The 27,496-nt window shown below is 40.3% G+C and overlaps 1 protein-coding gene across 1 annotated transcript in view; it reads left to right on the top strand.

Moving 5' to 3' along the window:
* Window positions 1-27,496, top strand: part of PDE11A (phosphodiesterase 11A) — a 374,013-nt gene that overhangs the window by 186,734 nt on the left and 159,783 nt on the right. Inside the window, exons 6-7 of the mRNA XM_034654788.1 lie at window positions 9,762-9,894; window positions 26,141-26,216. Coding sequence (XP_034510679.1) covers window positions 9,762-9,894; window positions 26,141-26,216 — 209 coding nt within the window. The remainder of the gene's footprint in view (window positions 1-9,761; window positions 9,895-26,140; window positions 26,217-27,496) is intronic.

The raw sequence follows: 27,496 nt of genomic DNA, 5'->3' as shown, positions 1-27,496 counted from the left end.
TTATTCATGGATCCCTTTCTTCTGTGCTAGAAATCATGTGCTAGGAAGCCTGTGATGAGTAGTTTGTATAAATAAAAAGATGATATCTATTCTGATTTCAAGAAAATGAAGAAAACCTTTAAAATGTTAAAAATTAAAACAGCACCGTCACCACCACCCCCAGTCATCTTGGAACAGAAGCAAGATTTATGCTGCTATGTAACTTCCTTTAAAACAAGAACTTTAGGACATTCTTCTTGACTATTATCTAATAAATTCAGGGCTGCTGAACCTCATGCTGCCAATACTTAATATTGCTAATTGAAGAAGAGAGATGCAGATGGCCCAGGAGGCTCATTTTCATCCCCTTTCCATTGTTTAGGAAGGAGGTGGCTCAGCAGATCTGAGTTAGCTCCGCAGAAGACAAGACTGGTACCAGAGATTGAACTCTGAGGCTCCCTCATGGTATAAAGGCTAGTTCTTTACCAGGAAACTCTGTTGTTACAGAGTCAACTATATATTTCTAGTTCCTTTCCCTAAAAATATATAGAGTGTTATGAGATTGTAGTGTTTCCACTGAAACATTTCATACCTGATCTAGGCATATCTCTCAGGGAGTCACGTCACTTTGATATTTCTGGGCTTGCATGTTTTCCCTCCAAATAACCCTATTTTATAAATACCCTCCATGACGCTAGTGGTGTATGTGGCCCTGTACCATTTGCATGATACTAATTATGAGAATTAAGTATCAGTGAAAGAGAGGAAACATTTATAAAATGCAGTTGTATGTCTTGCAAAATCTTAAAGTCAAGAACACATATTTCTCAAGCATCTAACCTTTACCTCTTAAACATATGTAATTTCTGTCTTTTCTTTTTCTTGCCTTTGAACATGAAGACTCAAATGAAAGACAAACCTGCTCATTACCCCTGTTTATTTTGGGCCAATGGGTTTGTCACTCTAGAAAAACTGTCACAGAGGAGAAGAAAGCTATGAAAATGTTCCATGAACAACAAGGCACATGAATAAGTGCTGAGATCAAACATAATAAAGTAGCCATAATAAAGTAGGTCAGCTGTCTCTTAGATTGCTGCTATGCAGTAAACAGAATTATGGCAGCTTGAAAACCTTAATGATTGGTTTTTATATTTGACTCTTACTTTTGTAGGTCTCTTATTTAACATGCTTGAGTTAATATTTTAACACATTGAGTCCTCTTCTCCTTTCTTGCTGTGTAGACGTATCCCCGGGACTTGTTGGGAAGGTATGCTCTCGAAGATCAAATAACAGATGGGTGCAGTTGGCCACAGCACCCCCAAAGAGAGATGTGGTGGGGCTGCTTGAAACATCTAACAGGATAGGAATTTTAAATGTGTGCTCTATTATCAACAATTTTGCCACTAACGCATTTTCTCTTCAGCATGTCTCCAAATATGACAATGATGCCACAGCCAAAAACAGTTAACATCTCTCCTGCCCCAGGAAGGAAGCAGTTTAAACAGAACATGTTTCACCTTAGTGTTTTTATAAAAGAAAAATCTTTGTGATATAAGGAATTGATATTTCTTGAGAGCTTTTTATGTGCCATGCATTCATCAACATTATATTATTGTATCCTCAAATCATCCCTGTAAAATGAATTTTATTTCCCCTATTTTCCATTCTGGAAACTAAAAGTTATTAAAATTTTATCTGTAGTCTCACAACTAGGAAATGTTGGACCAAGATATGAAAAACCCTTCCAGATTTGCTTGGCTGTGAAACCAAGCAGTTGTCACTATATGATGCTAAATTGTAGACATCAACCACTCACAGTGATGCCATCTGACACCCATCTGAGAGTCACAAGACTCTTCCCCAAAGTGACACCAACTCCTGCGGGTGATAAATCTCATCCGTCTAATCGTACAACTTGAGGAAATGAGGGACAGAAAATGTGTTCTTTGGTCACCATGTCTTCATTTCTAATAACACAGAATGCTTAAAGCAGGAGAAATAAGAGTGTGATGAAGTGTCCTCAGGCAAGACCTTAAAGGTAAGTCCATTAACAGGTCATGATAAAGTTTTGGAACTTCTGCAACTTAGAGCATCTTCCTCACCTACCACCCTGTGAGAACTGACAGGCTAGCTCTGCTTGCTAATTATACTCTCTCCCATTACTTTTTATGACTAAAAGATTGTTTGGTAACCTTCAAAGACATACTGAAGCCAGTAGGGGATTATTTATGTGCCAGTTCTGGGTGTTTAAGACTCCCCTGCTGGGGTGCTAGCTTTGAGTCCCACTGGTATTGACTTAGTTTCTTAATCTCCTAATTGAAAGACAACGTCAAATAATGTTTCACAGCTCGAGGCTTCAGGAAGGATCCAGGGATAGATAGGTTTACCTGAAAAGAAAAAGTAAGGAATAGACTTTCTTTCTGTGAACCACAGCTCAGAACGACCTCTAATCAATGAAACAAAATGGCAAATAGTATCAGGCACAAACTATAGATCAAAAAACAGTTTTTGTTTGCAAAACAGAAAAAAGAAGTATCTGTCCTAAAGAGTTCTTGGAGTTCCTGTCTTGCTTCTTTGCCTTTCTGAATCCTGCCCCCACTGGATAATACTCAAGCTAGCAGAGGGCAATTGACAATCATTCCTTGACAGTAAGAAAATAGGTGCATCTATGTTGACACTTCTGCTCCCAACCTAATGATATATTTTTAGTTAATGGTCACAGTTTTCATTAATGATTGTTCTAGCTCGTCAAAGAGAATATATTAGTCTAGTCTTGAAAACATTAAATTTGAGATGCCTGGAAATGACGAGGAAGAAATGTCCAGGAAGTGCTTGGATATATATGTAGGGAAGACAGGACTCAATGGGCTGCAGGTGTAGATGTGGAGATCGTCAGTATATATTCAGTTGTGGATACAAAGTATGTCCACGGGACCACACAGTATATTGGTTGGCTCTTCCACTGTAGCCTTATTGATCACTTCCACCACGTATCCTCAGTTTTAGCTCTAGTATTTATCATATCAATACAGAAAACCTCACACTTCTAAAGCTTTACTCATGCTGTGGTTTTGTCTGGATTGTTTTTACCTTCTTTCTCTGCCAGATGAACTTTTACTTCTACAAAAGCCAGCCTAGACCAACTTCCTTTTGGGAAGTGATTTTCCAAATACCATTCCCAACTCAAACAAAACTGATCCTTCTTTTTTCTGTTCCCATAGTGCCTTGTGCATTTTTCCATTATGGTATTTATCACAAACCACTGTCATTGTTTGTAAGCTCCCCAAAGGTGTGTCCCCTTCAGCTTCTTCCTATACCTCTTTCTGTATGGGTAGGGGCAGGGCTGAGCTAGCTGACCACCCCTCTACAGATGGGTTCTTTAAGCAAAAAGGGAAAGACCTTTATTATGTGTTTATGCAAGATTTGCCCCATGACTGTCCAGCGCTTAGTAGGGAACATGGTCATTCTTGAAAGAGCAAAGTCTTGTGAGTCTCTAGTGAAGACTGAACTCGAGGGTTGAGAACAAAAATGTCAATACAGACACAGTCTAATGATTAACATTATTTTATTCAGATATTTTGTCTTCTAATTTAGAGACTCATTTTGAGAATTAACTCTTAAAAAAGCCTTAAGTGTATTTTCATATAGTTTTCTCTGTTTGAATCTTTAGCTAAGATAGGTTTTTCAGACAATTGAAGGTGGTGAAGTTACTTGTCCAGCGGTGTTTTATTTTGTCTTGTTTTGTTTTACTTGTATTGATTTCTTTCCTCCACTACTCTGCAACTTGTCCTCAGCTTTCTATCTTACCTCACTGGCCCTCACTTCAGGGGCACCCACATTTCAGGAATTATGTGTTATCTGTAATAGGGCAATTCTCTTTTATCCTTCCACTGTCAGTATATTCAAGCTCATGAAGCTCTCCTTGAAGTCAGTGTGAGTCTCAAATTTGGAAGCAAAATACCACTGAGAAAGAAGACTCTAAACTCTAGCCTTTTGTGGGAAACTCACTTAAAAACCTGCATCTTCCTATGTACCTGGTTCTAGTAAAATACAAGTAAAAAATTTCTTTACAATTTTCATGTTATTTTAAACAAATCTTGATCTTAGGGAGGTCTACTTTTTAAAGACTTAAAATAAGCGTAGTGGTTAATTTTTACTTTTTAAGAAAGAGTCACTGAAGTTAAGGGACAACTGTATTTTCCTTCTCTCAGACTCTTAGTTCAAGGATTTTTTTTTTTTTTGGTCTGCTGTTTTTTGTTTGTTTGTTTGTTTGTTTGTTTGTTTTTCTTTAAGCCAGCTTTTATTTTAACATCCCCACCTTAAGGGTCAAAATAGTTTTATTATTTGAATATGAGAAGCTATTAAACATGGACAGTTATTAAAATATATAAACTTTGGAAGTATTTTAATGCTTTCTCAAACCTTGATTTTCAACAAAACATTCAACAAATGAATGTTGTATAGAATTTTAAGCCATTTTTCCTCTCTCTATGGTGCACTGGTGTACAGTAAATATCTTGGCAAAATATACACAAACCCAGAAACATTCACACCAGACATTCACTTGCATGAGATGATCAGTAAATGTCTTTTGTTTTTGCTGAAAGAAGAGTCAGCCCACCTGAATTCCCTGCATATAACAGAGAAGAGTATGGGAGAAGATGACGGGGCTATTTAATGAGGAAACTTGTGGCAGGATAGACATAAACAATATGGCCTTGGAACCTAGGGGCTAAAATACAATGCAGACTGTGAGGGAGAGGATTCTTTCTTTACCCCACGAAACTTAAGCACCCTCAAGTGTCTGGTCTCCCTCAAGTGGCTTCCAAAGCTTTGACAAGGGGCCTTGAGCAAAAGAATAAGTCTCCCTAGAGACTAGAGGGGGGAGAGAACTTGGAAGTGTCTGTGGTCTGGCAGTTATGCACATGGCAGCTAAGACCTACTGAACTGACACGATCCCATTTGCACCCACAAACTACAGAGTAATCGATATTGATGGGTTTCCAAACTGCAGTAACTCTCCTTATCTTGGTTCTGGCCCAAACTGAAGATCTTAGTACTGGATTTGATATCTCTGGTCAGATTTAGGGGGCTCTAGAAAGTTGGCTAATTCAATTTTGGATATTAATTTAAGCTTCCAACAACTTATAAAAAAAAAAAAAAGACCTGTTAGAAACTATCAACCCTCACTCTTCTGGTAAGAACAAGATCCAGAACAAAGGTGATTGTCATCCCACCTCCGTCCTGCTTGGACCCATGGAGAAGACTATTCTGGACTGGCTTTCATCATCAAGAGGGCTATTACTCAGCAGGGATACATGTAGGACTGGGATGGTGAGAATAAGGAAGGCATGCCAGAGGAGGAGTTGCTGAAGGAATTAGAGCTGGTTAGAAAAGAATGATCTTGGTTGGAGGACTATGGGAAACATGTTAATTACTGCCAAATATTTCAAGGGCTGTCAGCTAATGAGATCCCATGGGACTGGGAACAAACGATGATTATTAGGAAGTAAGTTGAGCGGCCGCAAAATGGAGTGGAATATTTTGGTAGGTAATGAGTTCCCTGTCACTAAAGACATTCAATTTGCTATTAGATGTCCATTTGTCAGAGAAGATTGAAACAGGGCCTTTGTCAGCCCATACGGTTTCTATTCCATTTCTATTCTCTGTGAGAATAGAAAAAGTACTCCCTCTGGATGGATGCAGCTCTAAACCAACATGCACAACTAGGCATAGATTTCAGTTCCTTTTACAGGGCACCCCTTTGCAGGGCAGAACCACACATGGCTGTGTACATGATCTGAACATGTTCTTCTCCAACAGCAATCAATCAAAAGAGAGGAAGACACACAGAATAAAAGAGCTCTCATCAATCAAAAGGAGTTGACCTTTCAGGACCTTAATGAAAGAACTCATCCTTTAAACCAGATGTACCCCCAAGAAACAGAAATAATTTGGGCCCTTTCCTTTGTGGATAAATTCACAATACTTCATTGGGAAAAATGTACAAAGGCTACTGTCGCATGTGGAATTTACTTTAGAAGCTGTTAAAATGTAGATACTTTTAAAAAATGCTTACTGTGGGCCAGAAAATATGTTAAGCACTTGTATAAATTATTACCCTAATCTGCACAGTAACTAAGTAGTAGTATTATACCCATTTTACAGATGAGTGTAGCCAACTTGTCTGAGATCACATTGCTAGGAAGTGGCAAAATAGGTATTTGAATCAGGTATATTTGACTCTAAAACTCATGGTCTTTTTCATAAAACAAAATTATCCTTTTGAAAAAAAGACAAGGTTTTCGGGGCTCCTGGGTGGCTCAGTCAGTTAAGCATTTGCCTTCAGCTCAGGTCATGATCCCAGCATCCTGGGATTGAGCCCCACATCTGGCTTCCCGCTCAGTGGAGAGTCTGCTTCTCCCTCTCCCTTTGCCACTCCCCTTCCTTGTGCTTGCTCTCTCTCTCTCTCACTCTCCCTCTGTCAAATAAATAAATAAAATCTTAAAAAAGAAAGAAAGGTTTTGAAAGCTCTAAAAGCTCTAACTCAACATCGTAATTCTGCATTACAGTACAATTTTAAGATTTGAAAGGTTGAATTGGTGCAAAAGCCAGAATGTGATATAAATACTCAGAGTGACAGTCATCCTTCCTGACCGTCTCTCTCCGAGCATTCTGCCACACTGGGCCTTAGTTTATGCACCCGTGCGACATAAACTGAAGAAATGATGAGATGCTTTTCGGAACATCTACTTGCACTGTTGCAGCCATCGTTTCATTATAATCTCCCCTCCCCTCTGTAGCCTTACCCTGATTGCAACAGCCAGGATGGTTGCTTCCTCCCTGCACTTCTTTTGCATTCCTGATCGGTACCATTGACTTGGCAACTAGTCAGCACAGCCATGTGACACATTTTTCATTTGAAATTTGAACTGGGTGCCTAAATTATTCATTGTGTAAGTGTCAGTGTGTGTATTTCTCACCTCCCCATCTAGGTGGGAGCCTCTGAGGGGAGAGACCATAGTTTGTACTTTCCAGAAACGACCTCAACTGGGCTTACGTGCAGTGCCTTGCACAGAGTTGACTGTCTTCCTTTGTCCTACAATTTTAGACTGATTGCAATACATACACAGCCTGAACGAAAGCCAGTTCTGGGCATGTTCAGATTTAGAATGAATCTTCCTGGGGCCCCTGCTCAGTAAGTGTTTCACCATCATCTTCCTTGGGAATTTTGTAAGTAGGGACCTACAGCTCTGGATGATCAAGTCCAATGCCTTTTCCTCCCTCTTCCTTTGACTGCATGCAGTCTCAGACTGCAGTGTTTCTGACCTGCAGAGTCTCCCTGAAACTCTCTGAGCTGTGGACTGCCACTCCCTTCTTTTCTTTTGGTGAGAACCTACTATTCTTGCTCTACTCCTACTCGTTGATGCCTTCCCTGAGAGGCAACAGGATAAACAGAATATCATGGGGCTCTGCAGTCACACTTAACTGAAAATTCTGTTTCCACTTAGGAAAATTGTTTAGCATCTCTGAGCCTCAGTTTTCTGATCTATAAAATGTAGAGAATTGTACAATCCATAAGCCACATGGGCTGCCCACCCAGCCCCTCTGTAGGCCCTCTTGAGGGACCGGCATCATCACCTCCCACCTGCACAACTTGGCTGCTCTACCTTTCATCTCTCTTAGCCAGTTTTTCTTGCTCCGTGTCCTTGGATTGACCGTCCTGAAATCACAGCTCCAATCATGTCACTTCGCCGCTCCGTACTCTCCACCAGCTCCCCATCGCCTGTGACTAAGGTTTCAGCCCCGTGGTCAGAGGCGCCACCTTTAAGCCCTGACATTCTTTTCATTTTAATTCCCCACCTCATGGATCCTGTGCTCCCACCAAAGAGGATTGCTCAGTGTTCCGAGAACACACCCTGTACTCTTCTCCCTTTGTGTCTCTGTTCCTGCTGTTTCCTCCTCCTCTGGTGCTCTCCTCCTCACCACCCCCAGTCTCTCCCGGCTGAACTCTTGCCCACCCTGAAAGACCCAGCTTCAAGGTTTTCGCATTTGTTGATGAAACTGGTTCCTTCCTTAGGGTGTTCACCACTTGCCCTTCACCTTTCCCTGCCCCAACCATTTCTTCCCTCAGTTTCTTCCCCCATCCCCAGGGTCCAGCGGCAGCTCTTCCACCCAGCACATTCTAGCTCAGCACTTTCCACACGGTTTTACCACAGAACACTTCTTAAAAACTGTAGAATGGCATAAAGTACACAGACAGCACAGAGTGAGTTGACAGACCAATTAATCGCTGCAAAAAATGAGCAGCTTTCAGTCACGCTCCTTTATAAGCTTACGAATGGCTTCATCCCACTGGATCCTCCTGTCAGGTGTGTTACCATGTTTCCTCCTGTATTTTGCTTTCATTGCAGCACAACATAAAATGTCCCTTCTCACAGATATAATGTAGCAAAGAAGAAAAACATGGACTTTGTTGTTGTCCCTTTGTTCGTTGTAGAAAAGAAAGTCGTCATCTTATCTTTGAAATCCTCAGTCTGATTTCTTTGATTTAGGCACCACCTGAGAAATACACGACTCTGCTTTTTAGTAAAACTTCCACTCCTCAGCCAGAGATCCAGAGCGAGTAAATGGATGCGTTAGTAGTGTTTAATATGCAAGAAGGGATGACTAACATCACAAGTATATGTTACGTTCACCAGACCCAGAGCAGCAGTCATTATGGATGACACCTACCGATGGTGCTAAAGAATGTGTTTCCCACTTCTCGTGCATCCGGGCGCCTCTCCATGCCGCAGATCCGCGGGATGGCACGGATTCCACACTGCGGCACGTTGTTGCATAGTAACAACGACTAGTGACAGTGTTTAGTGTTTTCTTTACGCATGCGGCATCTGTGGTACACTCACTCTCGTGTCCTGGAACCTAGGCTTCCAAACCTAGGTGGTTTGGAAAACATTGCCCCAGCAGAATTGCATTCATTTATGTAATTTCAGTTCTCACTTGCCACACCACAAACCTCACATCCTCCACGAAAATTTTCCTTGACATCGCGAATTTGGTACTCAGTTTTACATTTCCATAGCTCCTGGTAGTGCTCAGTACGTACTTGGGGAAGAAATGGTGGAAGGGAGGGAATAAGGAATCTTCCTAATTCGTATGCCATTTCTGTAAATTTGATGATTGTACTGAATGCAATACAAGAGAAAGTTCACAAAATGTGTTTTCGTTAAGAAACTCTGAGACATACTACAAAATAGGTACATAATTACTAAGATTATGCATGGTCTAGATCTGCTCTTTTGCTGCCTTTAAAATTATGTAAACTCCTAATTTATTTCCTGATTTTTTCCCCGTTCTGGGGTTAATTTTTCCCTGTGTCAAACGTCCAGTCTGCTCAGCTAAGGGGAGTGGACTGGGGATGTCAGTGGGATTTACTATGCTGTGGTGTTAGCATCCTGTTGCCGATCTCGGTCATTCCATGATGACTTACTTTATGTCTGTCTGCTTTGGCCTAAATACAACCTAGAGTTGTTTTCTGGATCATAGAGAATCTAGTATTTCTTTCCACGGATTTGATTATTTTACATTACATCAGGTAAGTTTTGTTTTTTTTTTTTTGGAAGTAGCTACTGATAATTACCTCGCTATTCTGTGACTCAAGTCACTTACCACTTCTTAAGGGGGATAGAAAATCCTACTATGAGTATAGTTTTATGAGATTTGCTTTCAAGCAAACTTATGTGTCTCTATTTTCTTACTATCTGCTTTGGTTTTGATAGTTTCAAAGAAAGCATGGAGAAATCATCATATTCCGACTGGCTCATAAATAACAGTGTTGCTGAGCTAGTAGCTTCCACAGGCCTTCCGGTGAACATCAGCGATGCCTACCAGGATCCTCGCTTTGATGCCGAGGTAAGAGGAATTCTCTGGTTGCAGCCTTAAGGTTCACTTGTCACCCTGGTGATGGTTTGCTGGTTGAAACAAAAGAGGGACATCATGTAGATCGACAGCAACCCCTGAGTTTACATGCAATCTTTTTTTTTTTTTTTTGCATCTTTCCCCTGTGATCAGATTTTTAGCATTGCCTACTGTTGAGTAACAAAAACCTCCTCTCTACTCTGATTTGTGGCAAAAGAGCTATTTGTTATGTATTAGTTTGAAGCTCTTTTACAATTGGATACATTTTATGTTAAATGTACCCATATACAAGTACCCATGCATTAACTCGTGAACATTTTATATTAAACATAGTTTATATTAAACTATGAAATAGTTACCAATAAAAATGTGTATATAACATAGTTATTTCCCAATAGATGCTAGGACAACTACCATGTCTTTTAAAATTGCTCCCAAGAAACGGTAGATTGGTTTGTGTAATTGTTTAATGTTAATTTTGTAGGGACATTGTGCAGAATATATTAAAGCAATATAGATTCTGACTTGTAGATGTTTAAATTCTAAGTACAGTACCATACAGATAAATTTACATGAATTTATAAAATACATGTGTGTATGTGTGTGTGTGTGTGTTCAATAAATTACATGTTTCTTATTCTAGATTGCCAAGCTAAGATCTAAAGAGTAGCAGTTTTTTTGACGGGGAAGGTGAGGAGATGTGTTCCAGGCAAAGCTGAGAGAGCATGAGGGCTAAGGGGCTGGGGTGCTGAGATGAGTTAACACTGTGGAAAGCACCGGGTAGATGAGGCTGGAGGGGGAAGCAGAGGCCAGATTGCTAAGACTTTGAAAACCACGTTAAGAAGTTGGGGTATTTGTTCTAGGCAACGGGGAGCCAGTAGTTGAGTTTTAAATCAGGGAGATACAGTAGTTGTATTTTATTTCATTTTATTTTAAAGATTTTATTTATTTATTTGACAGAGAGAGACAGCGAGAGAGGGAACACAAGAAGGGGGAGTGGGAGAGGGAGAAGCAGGCTTCCTGCTGAGCAGAGAGCCCAATGCAGGGCTCAGTCGCAGCACCCTGGGATCATGACCTGAGCCAAAGGCAGACACTTAACGACTGAGCCACCCAGGCGCCCCATATAGGAGTTCTATTTTAGAAAGATCACACCACCTCTGTGGTTACAGTACAGAGAATAGATGAGCGATAATAACTGAACATTTAAGCTGAAATGATGACTCTGGAGACAGACAGGGATTCAGTCCCAGTTTCCAGACTCCACAGCCCTCCTCCTCAGGCCTGCTCAGTGCTGCCCCATACCTGGAGTGGGACATGATGTCTCAGGAGGCTGCATCTAAACTTCAAACTTCAGTCTTGTCATCTTTGCAGATCTCTGCAGGGAAATTTTTAATTCCCCAGAACTTACCACCTCTCTGTAGCTGCCTGGAGCTATCTTCCCCCAGGCTATGTCCTCTAGTAGTTTCTATTAATTCTTGAGTATGGAGCTCCGCTGCTCCTACCTTGCAAATCCTTTCATGAACTCCTGGTCGGATTGGGTGTCTCTGCGGCGTGCTCCCTTGGCTGTCCCAACCCTGTCCACCCTCTAGCTCTCTTCAGTTCTGATGCATTAGTTCTGAGCTTTGGCTTACCTTCCTTGGGGAAGTACACAGTCTAAAGCTTCTTTATTTGTCCTCCTTTGTGAGAAAATACTACCACCTTGGTTCTGTGATTGGCAGAGCAGAAATAATTTATAGAGGCCAATATTTGTATACTTCAGCATCGCGACTGGATTAGGACTGATTTGACGACGTTTTGTGTTCTGCCATGTTTCTTTCTTCCTTGCTTTTAGAGAGAGAATCCTGAAGAACAGATATCTAAACACAGTTTTATGAAGCAAACGCTCTCAGGAACCTATTACTGACATCGGTAATAGCCGAACAAACTGAAAGGCTTGATACGCAGAAAAATTATTCATTGCCAATTCCTTGTTACCAAGTCATCATATTAGATTAGATGTAAATGGGTCATGGTTGATTCCTATCCCAAACTTTGGTACTAAGTTTGTTATGGATTACTGTTACTCTGCTCTTAGCTTTGGATCATGAAGTCAAATTCTGGGGAAAAGAAAGAATCAACAAATTACACCATTTTAAAAAGTTGAGTAATTAGCCACATGTAAAGGTATAACAAAACATGAGGCTGTAAACACCCACTACCCAGTTTAAGAAAAGAACATGATTATTAATTATGAATCTTTGTACGGATCTTCCCTAATCCCTTCCCCTTTTCTTTCCCTGCAGAGGTAACCCTATCCTAATTTGAACTTAACATTCTTTTGCTTTTCTGTATAGTTTCATTGCATATGTCTGAATCCATGCCAAATAAATCATTATATCTTTCATGCCTCTGAACTTTATATACATTAAGTTATACTGTATGTATCTTCCATGGCTTGCTTTTTCATTCAACATATGTTCCTGAGTCATATGAGCTTGCAATTCATTCATTTATTTTCACTGCTGCCAAGTATTCCACTGTATGAATAAGTCTTGCTTTACTTATCCACTATGGTGTTGATGGACATTTGGGTTCCATGTTTGGCGGTCACATACATAACTGCTAAGGACACTCTTGTACATGTCTCTAAGTGTACACGTGCAAGAGTGTTCCTAGTGTCTATACCTTGGAGAATGACATGCTGGGTCATAGGCTAGCAATGTCTTCGCCTTCATCAGGGAAGGAAAAATTCTTGTCCAATCATTGCTCTTTTTTTCTTCCTTGTGGAAAACAGCACATATAGCAAGCACAATTAATATCTCAAGAATACTTCTGCTCCTACAATTCAGTGATCTTGGATATACCATATCCTTATGTCTGCAGACTTTTACCACATCTCTTCCTGATTAGTGATACAGCCACTTTACATTTTTCTCTGCGCTTGTAGTCCATTCTAATAAAGCAGCCTGCTCCACTGATCTATAAAAAGAACAGTATGGACTCTTGAGCAAAAGTGCAACAGTTACTTCTGTGGGATTGGGCATAAAAATTTCACACTTTTATCCAGTAATTAGAAGCAACGATGCCTGAAGACAGTAAACTGTGGTAGGTTAAGCAGTGACTGTTTTGTGAAATCACTTTCTTCCCTCTGATAAAATAAAGCATGTACTTAGACCAACATGATTTCTTGGTCTTCCACCTAAAATGGTTTCAATCTTCCACATACCTAATACTAGATTTCAATTGAAAATCTGAAGATGCATTATATATGATTTTTACATCGTCTCTTTGCATGGTATTGGAGTTTAAAGTTATTTTATGTTTCCCTTCTCATGCTAAGGGAAAAAATTGAAAAGGAATTAATCGGTGTAGATGGAGGTGAGTGAGAGAATTCTGCCTAAAAGCAGGCATTTAGTAGATATGTCCTATGAATGTGTGTGTATGTTATAGTGTGTGTGTGTGTGTGTGTGTGTGTGTGTTATGTATTACGCCAGGAAAAGCATAATTATTTATCTGCTTGGGCTTCCTCCCTTCTCAAGTATATATATATATTTTTAAAGATTTTATTTATTTATTCGACAGAGATAGAGACAGCCAGTGAGAGAGGGAACACAAGCAGGGGGAGTGGGAGAGGAAGAAGCAGGCTCCTAGCGGAGGAGCCTGATGTGGGGCTCGATCCCATAACGCCGGGATCACGCCCTAAGCCGAAGGCAGATGCTTAACCGCTGTGCCACCCAGGCGCCCCCTTCTCAAGTATATTTTGCCTCAGGGACAGGTGTCAACTGTTTATGTTAATAATAAATGAGACTCCAGACTAAGCCATGATGCCAAGAGGCTAAGAGGCTCCAACCTTCTCCCCATGAAGCCTGATGTAAGATGGTGTAGATCATAAGATAAAGACAACCATTTCAGATAATATTTTTTATTAATGTTTTAAGTGTTTTCTTCAAGATAAAAAAAATGTCATGACAAAATAAAATTGCCTCATTCTTGCACTAAAAGTAATTCTGGAATCATCCTAGAGGTAGAGGGTAACTTTTAGAACTGTGCTGTCTTCCTGAAAAGGTTTGAGTCCTCTCTTCTTGGTCTGCTATGGGTCCATGATTTTTATCACTAATCATAATTGAGTAGTTATTTATTACTGATAGAATATAAGGAAATAATTTTTTAATCCAGGATTAGTGGAGTATCTCCCAGAGTTTTCTTCCCCGGAAAAAGCGCTTGCTTTTTGGTTCTCTACACTCACTGACTTCCCTGGATAGTTTGAAGCTGGTTAACAAGAATGATAATTTGCAGAGTGGTAGCATGGGTAATCCCTTTCAAAGCATTTCCTATTTTTCCTGCAGATTTTCTCAACATAAATCTATATGATGAACTTAAATCAGCCAGAAATACATTTTCCTGAATGCTGGTCTCTAGCCTAAATTTCTCAATGCCTCAATGGCTAATTCTGGCAACTTGAGTTTTCTTTACTGAATATGAAGAAGGACCCCAATTTATCAGACAATGTAGTGTCCTGGGATAGAACACCCCAAAGTGGATTGGCCTTATTCTGGGGTTTTATAGTGTAGATGTGTCAACTTTCAGTTAATAGGAATATTAGAGATTTCTTTAATTTACAGATGAGGAAACAGACTCAGAGAGCTGAAGTGTCTTGCCTATGGCCACACAGTTTCCTCAAGATAGGGCACAGAACGGACTGGACTTTCTGATTCCTAATTCAGTTCCTTGACTGGTCTCTCCTATAGGGACCAGCGGCTGAGGGGCTGCCTGGGTAATGGAATCACCACTCCATCTTTCCTCTGTCCACAAAGGCACGTGAATGTTGGCCAGCAGACCTACCTTTTTGTCGTGTCTGCTCCACTCACCTGCTGAGTCATCCTGGACATACTACTCACATATATATTGTAACATGTAAAATTCTATATAAATATTTTGTAAATGATGCAGTTCTGTATAAATATCAGTGAAGATATTTATCTGATTAAGACTAGTTTCTTCTTTTGGGTGGAGACAGGTTGGCAGAAGCAGGTCCTTTTCTCTAAAATGAGGGGCCTTTACACAGAGCGGCAGACCAGCAGACCTTGATTACTGACTTGATTACTTCAGTTCTCTTCATCTACAGACACAGTGGGGAAGGAAGAGAAAAGTCTCCAGCCAAAAAGGGGAGTTAAGGGTGATTGTTTGTTGGCAGTAAAGAAGTGACAGTGGCACTAATCTGATGACCTACAGGTTATCAAGTCAGCCAGTTCTCTCCTTGTCTTCTCAGAGGAGGAACAGTAAGAGATGCTAGTTCCAAAGGTGATGAAGGCTGAATGCATGTCCTGTGGCCTTGGGCTGCTGTGGCGAGATGGTCACCATATCCTGTCTTCAAGTAGCCAGCAATATGCAGACTTGGCTCTTCACAAGGATGGCCAGACATCCAGGGGCCAGATTACCAAGGCACATTAAGGATGATCAAATTTCAGGAGCCAGCCACGCTATCCAGGCCCGAACAACCCACCAATCTTTAAAACATATAGCTGAAAAACCAATTACTCTGGTATATTTCAAACACAGCCCCGTTGCCTACATTCAAACCACAGTATCACTTAAGGCAATAGATAAACTCCAAAATCTCCATGGCTGAACACAATAGGAGTTCAGCTTTTGCTCCTGTTGAGCCCAGACGATGCTCCTGATCATTGGCACTGCACAGGGCCGTGCTCCCTTCTCCATGAATGAAACTGTCCAGCAGCCACTGATGAGTAGCTCGCCCAGTGAACCATCTTGTGCAGTCTTCAGATCGCTAACTGGGTGCCAGCCCCAAAACGTCTTCTCATGTGCATTTGGTAGTTTCTTTTCCAGTTTAGGCAAACACAGGAAGCTTGTCAATTTGGGGATTCATGATGCCAGAGTCTATTTTCTGTTAGTAAGAGAGAATTTACTCGGCCAGGCTTTGCCTTAGCTGTACAGCTAAAATAGAAACTAGATTTCCAATTTCGGTGTTTTTCCTACCTTATAATGACTTCTGAGAAGTCCTCACAAACTCTGCCCAAAGATATGCAGCGAGAGAATGATCCTTATTTTGAAACCTCAGTTTTCAAACTGTTGGTCTTCCTTTTAATAGAAACTACAAAGGGATGTGTTTCATGTGATATAAAGCCCATTCCAGGTGCTGCCAGGAGCTTGCTGTGAAGGCTATGGGGCAAGTAATCATAGTTGTCTACCTGCTGGGTATTCTCTTTGTGACTGTATTAAATATTTAATGGAGTTCTCTCCTTGTGGGGAACAGAGCAACTTAGAGGGCAAGCCACAGTGATTACTTGCCTTCTGTCCGCCTGTTTGAGTTGTCTCTGAGGAGTGGCCCCTGCTGGGCTTGATAGCCTGCACGGATTTAAGGCCAAACTCCTTGGTTTATAGGGGTGGAAAATTATGACAGAATGGTTATATAAGATACTCACAGAGCCAGAACTAAATTTCTGAGCTTTAAATTCTGAAACCTTATGAAGATCACTATATGTTTATTCTGTTACAAGACTCTGTTACATCCTCCATGAAAAGGATGGAGGACAGAAAAGATATACCTGATTATTTTATTTATAGTGGCTCAAGAAACACTCATGTTCACAGATGATCATGTAAGTGGTAGGTTTTGTAGTTTTACCCATCATTTGCTCCTTGGGAAGAGGGTGCCCACGCTCAGCTCCTGAAGACACTGACAGAAGACCATGTGTATTAATTTTCTATTGCTGCATCACAAGACACCACACATTCAGCAAATTAAGACAAACACTCATTTCTTATCTCACAGTTTCTGTAGGTGAGAAATCTAGGCATGGCATAGCTGGGTTCTCTACTTCAGGGTCGCACAAGGCTAAAATCAAGGTGTTGGCCAGGTGGCATTCTCATGTGGATTTTGGCACTTTTCAAAACTTATCTGGGTGATGGCAGAATTGAGTTCCATGCAGTTATAGACTGAGGTTTCCCTTTTCTTAATGACTGCTACTAAAAGGTCTCTCTCAGCTCTTAGAGATTGCCCTTAGGTACTAGCCATATGGCCCTCTCACACCCCGGCAGCTCACTTGCTCAAAGCCAACAGGAGAATCTCACTGCAGTTGGCTGTGACAGAGGCTTGCATGATGTCAGGAGTGACTTACATAATCACAAGGGGGCTATCCCATCCCCTCTGCCACATAACATAACCTAATCAAGGAAGTGATGATCCTGTCATATTTACAAGTCCTGCCCATACTCAAGGGGAGAGGATTATACCAGATTTCTACAAAGTGGAGGATGGAAGGTGGGAATCTTAGAGACCATCTTTAGAATTCTGCCTACCACACTACAATAATAACTACAATTGCATCCACATAAAATATCTCTATCCCATATGACCTTCCATATGTCCTGATATGGAAAAATGTTCACAAGAAAAAAGCCACAAAGCAATATGTATAGAATAATGTATAGAAGTATGTATAGAATGATATATATACATATATACACATATTTTTCTAATAGACCCCTCAAACTTAACATGTCCAAAACAGAGCTCACAATCTTTTTTCTCCCAAGCCTACTCCTCTCTGTTTCCCTGTCTCTATTAAGGCAACTCAATCCTTCCTGATGCATATGACAATAATTTTATAAACATCATTCTCTTATGTTGCACATCTAACTCATCAGGAAGTCCAGTTGGCTCTACCTGCAAAATTTTTCCAGCACTTCTCACCACTCAACTGCTACCACCCGGTCCAAGTCACCCCCATCTCTGGACGATTTCATGGCCATAGCCTCTTACTCTCTGCCCCTCTATACTCTGTTCGTGATATAATAGCCAAATGCTTTTAAATTTTAAGTCATGGGGCGCCTGGGTGGCGCAGTCATTGAGCATCTGCCTTCGGCTCAGGGCGTGATCCCAGCGTTCTGGGATCAAGCCCCATATCAGGCTCCTCTGCTATGAGCCTCCTTCTTCCTCTCCCACTCCCCCTGCTTGTGTTCCCTCTCTTGCTGGCTGTCTCTATCTCTGTCAAATAAATAAATAAAATCTTTAAAAAAATTTAAGTCATATCATATCACAACTCTGCTCACAAACTCTTCAAAGCATCTTTATGTCACTAGATAGAGTAAAAGCAAACTCACAATTCTTTCAGAGGTTTACAATGCCCTACACCATCTGGCAACTCATTATCTGGCCCCAGCCCTGACTCCTACTTCTCCAGCCACACAGGTCATTTTATTATTCCTAGAATGTGTTGCTCACACACCCACCTCAGAGCCTTTGCACTGGCTGTTCCCTCAGCTGAAATACTTTTTCCCTAATATCTGCATGGTTCAAATCCTCACTTCTTTAAAGTCATCTTTCAAACATTACCTGTGGTAAGGCCTGACAACCTTGATATTAAATCCCCTTTATCCTGCTCTATTTTTTCTCTGTAATTCCTAACACCTTCTAACATGTGATCTATTTCTGTATTTCTTCTGTATTTTTTGCCACCAGTCTTCTCTCACTAGAATGTAAGCTCAATGAAAGTGAGGATTTTGTCTGTTTTACTCACTGATGTCTCCCCAACAACTGGAACAATGTTTAGTACTTAATAATTATTATTGTTCAACATCGTTGAATATTTTATCTATGTTATATATGAACATATATATTGTTGAATATATCAAATATTGATGAATGAGCATATTATATATTCATAGGAAAAGATCAGGAAGAACTTATACTAAACTGTTAATAGTTGCCATGTCAAGAGATGGCAAGATTAGAGACTCTGATTTTATTTTTGCTTAAAAATTTCACAAGTATTTTCATTCTTTTTGTAATCAGGCAAAATTATAAAGATATTTGAAAATTTTAGACCCTTGATATCTTATGTGAAATTATATTTTGCCAGGCTATTGTGAGCCCTCTAAAAACTAGAAATTATTACTCAGAACCAGAATTGAAATAATGCAAGATCTAAGGAAATTAACTTGCCTTGCCATATCTTTGGGGAATTCAGATGGTTATTTTCTATTGCCCTAGCCCGTGGAGTGTGCTGCATGGATTTTATCCTAAAATCCTTCTTTACCTGAGACTGTCCCAACAGCAGGTACATAAAGTGTCTTTGCAGATGAGCTGCTGCTGAATCAGGTGGCTTCTCAGAGTGCACATTCTTATTTACAAACACAGTCACCCTGAAATGGTTGTTCTGGTCTTGCTTTTAGCTGGCATTGTGCTTATGAATTCAACTCCCAATAATTAGTTGCACTCTAGTGCATTATCTGTGAAGCTTTCTGCCCTTCTTTTCATACTAGATTCAAAAGAATACCTTAAAACAAACATACTGACGCACAACAAGGCATTATTTAGTCATTATAAGGTGTAATATTCTACTGCTTAATTTAGTATTTTCCCCATTTGTATAGCTATGGAGAGAATATTCAGAGCCATTACATGCAGAGTCTGTTCTCTATCTGCAGCAGGAATGAACAATTGGATCCAACATTTAAATAGGATAGGGTTGGCAAGGGGGGGATGACAGGAAATAACTAAAAAGTAGGGCAGGCCTTATGCACAGATGGTTTGGTGGTTTATGTATTTGTTAAAATTTAGGAGCAGTGGGGCGCCTGGGTGGCACAGCGGTTAAGCGTCTGCCTTCAGCTCAGGGCGTGATCCCGGCATTATGGGATCGAGCCCCACATCAGGCTCGTCCGCTATGAGCCTGCTTCTTCCTCTCCCATTCCCCCTGCTTGTGTTCCCTCTCTCGCTGGCTGTCTCTATCTGTCAAATAAATAAATAAAATCTTTAAAAAAAAATTTAGGAGCAGTGAGAAACCCATCAGCACCCAGATCTCCTCTGCCGTGGGTGGCTGATGCCTAGAGTTACACAGTTAAATCTAAAGGTGTCATGACCCTAAATCCATCATGCTTCAATCCCATGCAGTTTTTCCATATGAAATTCTTTCTATGGTTTTTTTTTTTCTATTACTAAAGCCTGTTGAAGACAACTCAGTAGTTCTTGCCCTTGTCATGTAGCACTTAAGGATAATGGGGCTCCAGGCTCTAAGATCCTTTGACTTAGAGCATTAAAGCCCATTTCGCCTGTGAGAGCCTCATAGCAAAGCACTCCCATAGTCTGGGATGCTGAGTGCTAGCCCAGCAGGACAATTCATTGTCTATTTCCTGTAATGCCTTTGGTCTATCAGCTATGCTGCTGTTACAAAGGGAAATGTGCAAAATTGAAACCATTAAGGGATAGAGCTCTGTGGATCTGCTGAAAGGCATTTGCTTACCAGTAATCTCTCAGTCGCTGATAGTTAGTGTAAGCTAGTTTGAGATACTTTCCGGGGAGTAGGGTTTGAAGACTGGACAGTGGATATAACAATTCCAGATGACCAGGAAGGTCAGGAAAGTTAGGACGATTACTAAGAATTGAATAAGGTATAGAATGAGGCAGCTGTGGGGAGTGAAGACAAATAGGGGTCCTGTGGTTCTAAGAGTGGAACAGACTTTGCTGCGTAGGAGGTGAAGACAATACCTCAGTTCTAAGCCCAAAGGTCAGTTATTTTTCTAGGAGTACTTTTGTCAGAAATTCAAGAAATCATTGGTAGGTATGTTCTAGAAGCCATTAGGACTGATCCTATGTGTAGGTAAGGTAGGCAAAAAGAAACTGCCTCTCTACTGTTTCAGAAAAATCAAGGGACTGACATCAGAACATCTTTACCCTCAGCTTGTCCTAGTACCAGAATTTCTCTCTGGTAGATTGACATTTGGCAGATAAAGTATTTCTTTAAATTATTGGAGGGGTGCCTGGGTGGCTCAGTCAGTTAAGCATCTGCCTTCGGCTCGAGTCATGACGCTGGGGTCCTGGGATGGAGCCCCTCATCAGGCTCTGCACTCATCAGGAAGTCTGCTTTTCCCTCTCCCTCTGCCCCTGCCCATCCCCCCGCTCATGCACTCTTTCTCTTTCTCACTCTCTCACTCAATCTCTCTCAAGTAAATACATAAAAACTTTTAAAAATAAATAAATAAATAAATACTAAAATTGTACATATCTTCGTAGGGAAAGGAAACACATTGAATATTAAAGAATAGTGTTATAGTACCGATTCACTTAACATTTCCACTGACCACCTTTGAGAGGCTCGAAAATATAACAAGTGTATTTTGATGGCTCCAAGTAGATCCGTTTACTGGAAATACCCAATGAGGACAGAGACTAGACAAAATTTTTAGGTATACACATCTTTAATTGGAAAGAAGTAGGCACTCCCAGATCATATGTTTATTTTAACTGTAGCCTTCTAGAAAGGCTGCTTAGTCTCGTGTGGTCTAACATTAGGGACTCTAAAGATGGGAGTTTTAAACCGAGAATGATCGTTCAGGAACCCTGTGGAACAGTGGGGCAGATATTTGAGGGCAGGTATTCCTCTCAATATTAGTAATATTTACATTTGCAAAACACCTTACAAATTTTGAAACCCCTTCACACATATTCTTATAAAACAACTTGGAAAATAAGAAAAAGCGCAAAGGAAAAAAGATGAGAATTGGCTATAATGCCAAAATCTGGAGACAGCCAGTGTTAACATTCTGGTGCACACAAGAGAAATGTCAATAACAAAATGGGGACATAGAAAGTTTCAGTGACTTGGTCAGGCTCAAGAGGCCAATAGATATGTTTGAGCTCCACTGACTGATACAAGCTGAAGACTTGGGGTTATGTGATGAACAGAGGTGATTCTTCCCTTCTTCCTTTGTTATTCCTCCTCACCCATTTGGGATTCATTCTTCAGGTGTCTTGTGCTTCCAGTGGTGGGCTTCATCTCTTCTCCTTCAGCCCCTGCAGCAGATGATATATGCTCCCAGCCCTTGCTGTTTCATATGGTCATATTAACTAACCTGGATCCGTTTAACTTTCCAGAAACAACAGCATTGCCCAGATAGACAAGTCAGGGGGGAGGAGATTGCCTTAATGATCTTAAAATCAAAAAATTCATGCCCCTCATACTCTGCTGTCCTTTCTTCCCCCATCTCCCTCATACTGGGCTCATCAAGCATGCTGATTGTTCCACTCTCTATTCACTACTCTCATCGCCAGTTAGTGCCAGCTTCACTCCCTTCCCTCAGCTGCAGGGGAATGATTTAAGGACATTCTCAGCATTCTCTTTCGCCCCTCCTCTCCTCTTGTGCTCAGCCCAGGCAAGCCTCTAGCATTGGATCCACGCAGCTCCGCTCTCTCAGTGTGGCCTTCCTCTCCTCCAGAACTAACCACTTGACTTCTGNTTGACTTCTATTTCTCATCCCACCCCTTCTTGCCTTGCCTGTCTTTGTCTTCATTTAACCTTCTGTGTTGCTAAATTCAATAACCCATGTTTGGTGCTTATCCTATTTGACTATTCTGCTAAATTTGACGCTATTATTCCATTTTAGTTCTATTTAGAAAATAACTTTTCCCCCTTGTCTACAAGTAATTCATTATCCAAAATTTAAAAAGCAGAAACAGTAATTGAAAAACTCTCATAGGCAGAATTCTTTCACAATGTATACATGTACCAAATCATCGTGACATACACATTAACCATGTTATAATTTTGCCAATTCTACCTCAGTCAAGCTGGGGGAGAAAAGTGGTGGCCAGAGCTGAGCAGGGATGGAGGAATTAACAGGTGTAACAGAGGATTTGAGGGGCAGTGAAACTAATCTGTATGATACTATAATGGTGGATACAGGTCAGTGTGCAGTTGTCAAAACCTGTGGAATGTATAGCATCAAGAGTGAACCCTAATGTAAATTGGGGACTTTGGATGATAATGATGTATCAGTCTGGGTTCATCAGTTGTAACAAAAGTACCACGCTGGTGAGTGATGTTGATAGTGGGGGAGGCTGAGGTATATATTGGGGCAAGGGATGGAAACTGTCTGTACTTGCACTCATTTTGCTGTGAACTTGAACCTGTTCTAAAAAGTAAAGAAGTAAAGAAACAAAAACTCCCATAGGCAAACCATTCAGTGGGAACTAATGTTATATTTCCAGGATCTTCCAATGTATATGTAAGTGTCTGTACACCTACAGACACCCACACTATTACCACTTAATATATTAAAATTTTCCACATTTAACAAATATTCTTCTATAACATGATTTAAATTAGATGGATAATATTCCATTGTATAGATGTGCTATGCTTTACTTAACCAACTCCCTCCAGTTGAGTATTCAGGTTATTTCTAATATAGCATTATCATTAGTATTGCTACAGTTTACACCTTCACATGTAAACTTTTGTGTATAGCTATAATAAGTACCATAGAATAAATTTCTAGACACAGGAAATGATGGGTCAAAGGGTATTTATACTTTTTAGACTCTGGACGTACATCAATAAATCTGTTTCCAGAAAGGTTGTAGCAGCGTACTCACACATTTAGAAATGCTACAAAGCCTTGAGGTTACGAGTATGAGCTCTGGAGTTCTTTTCTATTCCTGTCACTGACCTCACCTTCTTCTTTCTGCCCAAAATACTGTGTCCTCTCAGGTTCAATTTTCATCCTTTTGCCTTTTCCTTGCACAAGTTCTTCCTTGGTGATTTTACTCACTCAATCCAAACGAGAGGCTGATCACTCCAAGATGAGTGCCTCAGCTCCTCCTCTCCCACGGCCATTTCAATTGTAACTTGAACTCAGAATCATTTCGCTCAGACTTCTCTGTTCCCCACATCCGGTAACTCCACTCTTACTCAAACCGGAAGTTTCCATGTTACCCTCTGCAGGGATGGGAGAACCTCCCCAGAATAAAAAATTCTTTGGGGGAACTACAATAATTTTTGATACACAAAACTCTCTCTTATTTAATTGATAAACAGCCTAAGGTTTGTTCTCACCATCAGCCTCTCAAGCTGTCTCCCTCCTGGTTTCTTTCACTCACTTCATGTTCTTGTCTTCTTGCACAGTGACCCTTTTCCTCAGCTGCTGCAAATCTCTTAGGAGAGGTTAGAGCGGGGCTGTGGCTGTCCCAGAGTTGGCAGAGGCAACTGTGCTTCCTCCTCGCACTGGTTTGGGACTACCTACCAGTGTGTATGACCCTCAGCAGAACAAAACAGACCCATACATTCTAGCACCGCTCTGGCTAGTCCAAGTCTGTAGCTGATACCTCCCAGACCTCTGTGCAATCGACCTCCTCCCCTTCTTGCTCACTAGCATTGCTGTAAGTCAGACTTTAGCCTGAGGGAGAGAAAGAAAATCACTTTGTTTCTTTTGGAAGGTAACTTTGATGGATGTGTTTGTTATTGTCTGACTTCGTTTGAACCAGTCTCTCCACTTTCAAGGCAGTTAATCTCCCCGAGTGTTATCTGAGAGGGAGGAAGCTAACAGTACCTACCTGCAGGGTTGTTTTTAGGCGATAATGCATGTGAAGGTGCTGAACCGAATGCCTGACAGGAAGTGAACATCCAGTTAGCTCAGCATCATCAACGCCATCATTGTCCTTGAAGACCCACTTGTAAGGATCTTAAGCTACTCTTGGTTTCTCTAAACAGAGTTGATGGCTTTTCTATAGTATTTTGAAATTGCTTTACTTGGACACTTATTTTATCTTAACTATTTCTATTTTTACTACACTGTGAGCTCCTCACACAATTATTTAAATTCATTTTTGTGTCCTCAGAACCCAGCCATGTGTCTGGTGCATAGGAGGTGGTAAATAAATAGATGTTGGAAGAGTCTTGGCTCTTAGCTCACACTATTCTTGAAAATCACTTTCAGTTTGATTGCAAATCTAAATGTGAAAGCTAATACAATAAAGATTCTAGGAAAAGAATAGAATGTCTTCATGCACTAGGAGCAGGGAAAGATTTTTTGAACAAAACCAAAAAAGTGCTTTAAAAAAAGAAACTAACATACTGGTATCAAAAATAGAAGATATCTGGAAAATTAATTTCTCAGAAGAAAATCAAAACAATCCAAACATAAAATTTAGGTGTGTAAATGAACTTCCAATTTCAAATGTTTAAAATATGTAGGTCTTAACTTCTATAATGAACATTTAAAAATATAAAAGTACCTTTTTACCCCAATAACCATGATCTAAAACCTTGGTATCTTATTTTTTTTCCTATAGAATTGGGATGACAGGTTGACCATTCTCACTAGAAATCAAGGTCATATGAACTCACTGAGACCCTTTCAATCTTTAGTAGCTCTTATCTAACAGTTAGATGTGGACCATTGGTTTTCATATTAAGTGGAGCTTATTAATGAATGATGGTTTTTGATACTGGTAATTATAACTTCGTATTTTAAATATGTCATCTGACAGTCTGCTAGAGTACAGAAAGAAGATCTCTGAACCTCTACATTTATCATATATTTTTGCAACTTCAGTTTTTTGTGTATGGTTTTATAATATATATAGTAAAATTAGTGATATTAAAAATAGAGACTATTGGGGCATTTAGGTGGCTCAGTTGATTAAGCATCCGACTCTTGATTTTGGCTCAGGTCATGATCTCAGGGTTGTGAGATCGAGCCCCACTGGGCATGGAGCCTGCTTAAGATTCTCTCTCCCTCTGCCCACCCCACTCACCCCAATTCAGGTGTGTGTGCTCTCTCTCTCTCTAAAAAAAAAAAAAAAAAGAGTGAGAGAGGGAATATTAAAGAGAATATTAAAAGTATATATGCAGGGCACCTGGGTGGCTCAGTCAGTTAAGCGGCTGCCTTCAGCTCAGGTCATGATCCCAGGGTTCTGGAATGCAATCCCACATCAAACTCCTGCCTCAGAGGGGAGTCTGCTTCTCTCTCTGCCTCTGCCCTTCCTCCCTGCTTATGCTCTCTCTCTCTCTCTCTCAGATAAATAAATAAAATCTTTTTTTTAAGTATATATACATATGGCAGCATTATAGGCTCAAAATATTTTTACTAACAGATGTCCCCAATCAAAGAGTAATGTTGACCACTAGTTTAATTAAAATGTTTTAAGTACTCAGGGCAGAGACAGTTGCTAGAATTTTTCAAGAATTTTACATCCAGCTGTCTGTGGCTGCAGGGATTGGGGGAGGTACCATTGGTGTGGGGTCTTTGGGTTGATTCTTATTTGGGTGGGGCTTATCTCCTTAGGATGTTTATTGTGATATTTTAAATTAAAAGAGGCAGGTGAGTGTAGGCATTAAAAAACAGATTAAAATATGTCTTTTTAGAAGTTATTTTTAAATGTCTGTTATGACGAGTGGTAGGCTGTAAGTCAGAAGTGGGTAAATAATGTTTAATTTTAATTAACTGCTTTCTTATATCCTAGGCTGACCAGATATCAGGATTCCATATAAGATCTGTTCTCTGCGTCCCTATTTGGAATAGCAACCACCAAATAATTGGTAAGACACTACCTAAATAGTTCAAACTTCTTTTTCTTCTTCTTTTTTTTTATTTGGTGGGGGCAGGGTAGGTGAGGGGCAGAGGGAGAGGGAGAGAGAAACTTAAGTAGACTCCATGCTGAGCGGTGGCACCGATGCAAGGCTCAGTCTCACATGACCTTGAGATCACAACCTGAATCGAAACCAAGAGTCAGATGCTAGCTAACTGTGCCACCCAGGTGCCCCAGTGCAAACGTCTTTTATAAAGAAAGACAAATTTACTTAAAATACACCATATGTTTTTTACCTGCTCCCCCCTTTTACACTTGATCTTAGCAAAAAGGCCAAGAAATGATACCTGCTCCCCTCTTTTATGTCCAGAACTCATCAACCTATTTTTCATTCTCTTATATAATTTCATAAGTGCAGACTGCTGATGAATAGGCATTAACCAGAATAATGAACAAAGATTTATTCTTTCAACCAAGCATCAATAATTTTGAAGTTGGAAGGGATCTCAGAAATCAACTGATAGAACTCTCTTATCTTACCGTGGGGAAATTGAGGTGAGGTGGGGGAATCACACAAAGACTAGAATAAAGTCACAGAATGTTGGTAGTGGGATCGGGATTACAAGTCAGGCCTCCTAACTCCTGTACAGATTTTCCCACTACATCTGTATGTTTATATCTATGCTCTTACACGTGGAGGACATGCAAAGGAAAAAGAACATGCATTATGAGACATATACTGAGCATGCATCTTTCTGTCTGGATGATTCTGAAATCGGTTATACTTGACCCAGAATAACAGAACTGTGGATCAAAGCAGTTTCCAAGTTTTTTCTCCCTTCTTTTCTCCTTTCCCTCCCCTCAGAACCTCTGTCAGGAAAGTTATCAACCCCAAGAAAGAAGTGAATGGGTAAAGAAGAGAAGTCATAAAGAGTGGAGGTTTTAGTTAAAGTTATTGAAACATAATTAAAATATGATTTTTTTTCTAAGAGACACAAGGTAACTAGTGTGTTTGCCTTTCTTTGCTTCCCCCCAACATTGCCTGTTAAACTGTAAGACACTGCTACTTATCAAAGGATTTAATATTCTGTGAATATTGTTAAGATTTGAACGGTAACAGAATTTTTTTCATCAGTTCACTTAATTTGCAGAAAAATATTGGCACATTAATGAACATAAAGAATGTTCTAAGATTTGGGAATTCAAGCCCCTAGTACAAAGCATTGAATTGCATCATGTATAGTTTTAAATATATTTAAGTTTAAAGAGAAGAGAAAGTGCATAAGAAAC

This window comes from Ailuropoda melanoleuca, chromosome 2, assembly GCF_002007445.2.
Source record: "Ailuropoda melanoleuca isolate Jingjing chromosome 2, ASM200744v2, whole genome shotgun sequence".
Classification (NCBI taxonomy): Eukaryota; Metazoa; Chordata; class Mammalia; order Carnivora; family Ursidae; genus Ailuropoda; species Ailuropoda melanoleuca.
Note: the sequence above shows the minus strand (reverse complement) of the source record. Positions and strands in the feature narration are given on the sequence as shown.